The sequence below is a fragment of the Beta vulgaris genome, chromosome 8, assembly GCF_026745355.1.
Source record: "Beta vulgaris subsp. vulgaris cultivar EL10 chromosome 8, EL10.2, whole genome shotgun sequence".
Taxonomy (NCBI): domain Eukaryota; kingdom Viridiplantae; phylum Streptophyta; class Magnoliopsida; order Caryophyllales; family Amaranthaceae; genus Beta; species Beta vulgaris.
In genome coordinates this window covers 4,395,778-4,400,846 of record NC_079209.1, presented here as the reverse complement: position 1 = coordinate 4,400,846, position 5,069 = coordinate 4,395,778, and the positions used below count along the sequence as shown (strand labels likewise).

Here is a 5,069-nt window from a genome sequence, read left to right as displayed (position 1 = left end):
AAAAACTAATCTACGGAAGTTATAGATCTGAAAATACAAATTAATCAAAGTTGTTATTCCCTTTCCCAGAAGGCTATATATATAGAGGAGCCATGAGATGTAAGGGTTTTTATCTCATGAAATGATAATACAAAACCCCCCACTTCTCTCTACATTTAACACTTATTAATATCAGTGAGTGTATTTAGATTATTGCCATCAAAATTCCCCTTCAATTCCGGTTATTTTCTGGCATAGTCTACTGGGTTTCCATCTCTTGTGAGATCAAACTCAGAATATACAATCTAAATCCTTAGATTGTATCAGATTCTCTACTCTAGTAATGCCATATAATTGATCTGGAAGGGATAGTACTCATTAGCTTTACGGGAGTTCTGTCCACTTGAAAAGAGAAAGCCATAAATTTAGAGTGCTTTATTCTATATAATTTTTTATTGGCAACTAAAATATTTCCCGCAAAAAAATTACATTATCATGCTATGCAATTCCCTCCCTAGACTGCTCAAGAACACTCTGAAACTACATCCTGATCTGTAGACTAGTTCCAGGTACAACAAACTAATTCGTAATTCCAAAGTTGTATAAACAAGAAACTACTGGAACATATGATAAAATAACCTAAAATTTATGATTTTTGTCATGAAGTAATGGTGGTCATTGCTTTCTGTGAATTCCTGCATACAAATACATAAAGTACATGACTTGTGAGAGATAATGGCAAGCAAAAACATTTCTGGTGTCAAATTAGATAAGAAATTTAGAGGAAGAAGAAGAGCAATAACCAGCCTATCGAAACCTACCATTTGTAAGTTTTGTCAGATGAAATTTTTTTCCGAATTTCTTGCATTGAAACACCATTGCATTAAGTATGCTACGGAGCCCAAACTAAAGGAAACTTTCTACCAAAGCACACAACTGCACTTGGAGATATAAATCTGATATTCTAGAGTACAGGGGCTACATAACAACAAAAAATTGCTACACATAAACATAAAATATGCATACTGTTACATGTATTCATTGAAGGAATATATCAAGTTCTATCATTATATTTTGCAAAAATTTAGTGGAACAATGTATGAATGGTTACCTATCTATCTAACTCAGTCAAAAATTCTCTCCCCAGTCGAAAAAAGCATGAATACCACTGAACTTAAAATACACAAAAGACCAGGAATAACGAATACCGGTCTCCAGCTTTCTGGGCTAGAGATGTCATAGTTAGCAGCTTTTGCAGCTTCGAGAAGCTGGCCTGTAAGCTCAACACCAACAATACCAGCTAGAGTACCTGCTGTATTTGAAACTCCCATCACGATTCCAGCATACCTTGGAGCTATATCCATATGATTCACGGCAAACCCAGCTCTTCCAAGGGCCAAGAAGCCAAGTGCCACAGAAGAACAGAAGATTGCCCCACCAGGGGTTCTAAACAGGGGTAATGCCATCAGCGCTAGAGACGCAACAACAAATCCTATGGTATTTAAGAGCTTCCTCGTCCAAGTTATAGACATAAGCTTCCTAGTGACAAGATAATCAGCAACCACCCCGCCAATATTTGAGAATAGAAACATGTTGAGGTATGGCATCATTTTCGAAGAACCCATTTCTTGAAGACTAAGCTGTAAGCCTTGCTCAAAATATGTCGGTAACCAATTCATAAGTACATACAATGCATAATGGAATGTAAAATTGTTGACGACAATAGCCCAGACTGGTAAGCTGACAAGAATTTTCTTCCAAGGTATATTTGAGGTTTTTGCTGAGCTGCCTCCATTCTCCACTTTCAACTTGTGACTCCCTTTAACAGGCAATAAGTTCTCTCCAAAACCAGCAGCAGCAGCTTTGGGGTGCTCCGATCGAGGAGGGTCAGATGCATATTTAAACCAAAGCACAGACCACATGGCTCCTAGTGCTGCTTCGGCTACAAAAACGGATTGGGGCCCTTTAAAATTCACCAAACTCGGAAGCAGAAGCATTCCTGCAGCTGCACCTAGGTACATCCCAGATGTCGTAAGAGAAACAGATCTAGATCTTTCATGAGGAGGAACCCACTGTGCCAGAACTGTGTGAATCGAAGGGAAGATAAATCCTTGAGCTACACCAACAAGGAGGCGTGCAATAACCAACATAAAAACTCGATTGGGATCCAGTGGGACTAGAGCACAAGTCAGAGACCATAAGATAAATGAAAACAGAAGGACACGCCGACCACCTATTTTCTGAGCTGCCCATCCTCCAGGTACTTGTGAAGACGCATACCCGTAGTAGAAAGTAGAAAGTATTGTGCCTTTGCTTGATTGATTAACACCAGCAGCATCTGCAGCGATTGTATAGGCTATTGAGAATCCCACCCGCTCTATGTAGCATACTGACGTACATATGAATGTTAGAAGTACAATCAAGTATCGCTTCGGGAACTTCTTTTCTTGCATAATTCACACTTCACGGTAACTGTACAAAAACAAAATGACTAGCCGTCTCTTGTAATCTTTCAAACCAAAATTGCAATAACTCGGACTTATAGTGATGGCAATTGACAGTTCAAACTTCCATTCAAAATATTCGGATCACTTTCAACCATAACAACCATCGGGACATCCAACGTTGAGGAATCGAGGGAAAGCCTGAGCATTATACGCCCTGGAACAAATATAATTATCAATACTCTTGAGTCACGATGGAGAACTCACATTACATAATTACATTAACCAACTTAAAACTAAATAGCAAGTATACGTAAGAAAACAATTCCCAGTTCAAAGAAATTCTTGTAATTAGGTCAAAGAGATCTGGAATATTGTAACTGACCAACAACTACAGTTTGATCACGTTACACCAGACACTCGTTTTAGAATTGAACTTCCATATTAACCAACAATTTCACTATAAAAAAACGAAGAAACGGTATCACAAGACACCAAGAACTCATCGTAATCACAAGAAATACAAAGTATCTGAATATATATCTATATATGAGATGTCAGATGGAAATCTTGATTCAAAAAAACATTTCACAAAAATAAAATTAATAAAAGTTATAACTTCCCATATCAAGATATCATGATAGCAACTAATCACATTGAACAGTTAATAATAACCAATCTTATTACTAAATCACCCACAACCAAAAAGGTTGACGACGACAAACATCATCAACAACCAAGAAAAAGCCGGAATAGCATAGACACTGGGTGTTTTATTCATAGCAATTGTACCTTTTGTTATTCGATACTTTCTCCATTCTCAAAAGGACTCTTACATAAATGTAAGTGCCATCCAAGAATCTGGAACAGTTTTAGGAGACAGAAAGACAAATAACTAACTTGTACATATAAAATGAGAATCTAAACAGAAAGTAGATAAATGTAAGGGACTAATACCTCAAACGGTTTCCACCTCTCATCTTCAAAATCATCGGATATTGGAGTAGGCTTAATGTGTATCAAGACAAAGCGACTGTCTCCCGAAGAGACATATTTCTAGTTCCACTTAAACCTCCCACATCTCTGACCTTTTCAGAAATGATACCAAATGTATGTGAATGAGCCCGAAGTTCATTTCTGCAGCTCACATCACTCTCTCTCTCTTATTAACATTCTTGATTGTACTAATTCTTTCTCCTTGACCTCAATTGAGCACCCCAAATTATAGCAATGCAAATTACATACCAAACCCAATACATCATCATCACTAACCTAATTTTTTCCAATTCTTTCTCCTTGACCTCAATTGAGCACCCCAAATTATAGCAATGCTCATTACATACCAAACTCAATACATCATCATCACTAACCTAACCGTTATATTAACTAACTGAAGTAATTTCGGGTAACGTTTCAATTACAAAAAAAACATGAAATTCAAGTTGCATACCATGACATTATGAAAATAACTACAATAATATTTACAATGCAGTAACATAGCACAAGTAGTAATGTAGCAAAAGCTCAAATCCAAAAGAAGAAGAAAAAATATACACTATAAAATCCTAAAAACTGGAACAATATTTGATTCAGTTCAAGCAAATACATTTTCTTGATTAGCAAGAAGAACGAAACCAGTAAAAAAAAACATATTTCCAAGAAAGGAAACTTACCAGTGAAAATAATACACGAGAAACTTCAAAATTGGATCTGAAAATATCAAGAAAACCTGCTAATGTAGTCGAATTCTTCACATATTATTTAACCCAACCTGATTATAAAACCGGAAAAATATTAACTTCAAAAACTAAACAATTATTATATCTGAAAGAACAAAAATCCCAAAACCCAAATTATTCAAATCTCAGAAAAAATCAACAAGATAGTCAACTGTAAGGTTTGGAAAAACCCATTAAAGAAATGAACAAGAGATATGGTTTGGTAGAATCAAAAAGTTACAATTATGAGATGAAAATGGGCAAATTCAAGAACTTACATGGGCAAAATCGATGACTCGAAAAGAATGAATGAGAAAAATTGATGGTGAAGTAAAAAATGGAAGAGGAGAGAGAAAGGGGAAAGAACGAGTGAGACAGTGAGATGAGAGAGGAGAGAGAGAGGATCAACTGATCAAGTATTGAAGTCGTGCACTGCACAGTGCACGTAATGAAATTTTACGGTTTTTATTTTACGGGTGGGTGTGTTAGGAATAATGTATCATAGTCATGCCTCATAGGTGCTAACGAATCGAACAATAAAATATAATATATGGAGGAATTAATAAACAAAGTAAGAAAAATGTGTAAAGATTTAATGTGGAAATCATTTGAATCGAAAGAAAAACTACGAACAATGTACTAGGACTTTTAATATGAGATGATAATACAAAGAGAATTCTTTAATCTCTCTAGACTCTTTAACCTTTCTCTAGGTTCTCTATTCTATCTAAAGGTGCGTTCTCTTCAACTTATTGGCCCTAACTTATCTGAACTGAATCTATTGAACCTGAACTGAACTTATTGAAACTTATTAAACCTGATTGGAACTTATTCAACTTATTGGACCTGATTGAACCTGATTGGAACTTATTGGACCTGATTGAAACTTATTGGACCTGATTGGAACTTATTAGACCTGATTGGAACT

The 5,069-nt window shown here is 35.9% G+C and overlaps 1 protein-coding gene across 3 annotated transcripts; it reads right to left on the bottom strand.

The window, feature by feature from the left end:
• Positions 1-962: 962 nt before the first annotated feature.
• LOC104900734 (probable anion transporter 5) lies at positions 963-4,599 on the bottom strand. Of its 3 annotated transcripts, none has more exons than XM_010688232.4 (3): positions 4,420-4,599; positions 4,097-4,194; positions 963-2,640 (listed from the first exon to the last, which is right to left on the bottom strand). In XM_010688232.4, the coding sequence occupies exon 3, from the start codon at positions 2,430-2,432 to the stop codon at positions 1,104-1,106; it is 1,329 nt and encodes a 442-aa protein (XP_010686534.2). In that variant the 5' UTR covers positions 2,433-2,640; positions 4,097-4,194; positions 4,420-4,599; the 3' UTR covers positions 963-1,103. The 3 variants fall into 3 exon arrangements, with proteins under 3 accessions (XP_010686534.2, XP_010686536.2, XP_057247035.1); XM_010688234.4 differs by lacking the exons at positions 4,097-4,194; positions 4,420-4,599 and adding exons at positions 3,216-3,284; positions 3,381-4,083; XM_057391052.1 differs by lacking the exons at positions 4,097-4,194; positions 4,420-4,599 and adding an exon at positions 3,381-4,083.
• Between the last annotated feature and the right edge of the window lie 470 nt (positions 4,600-5,069).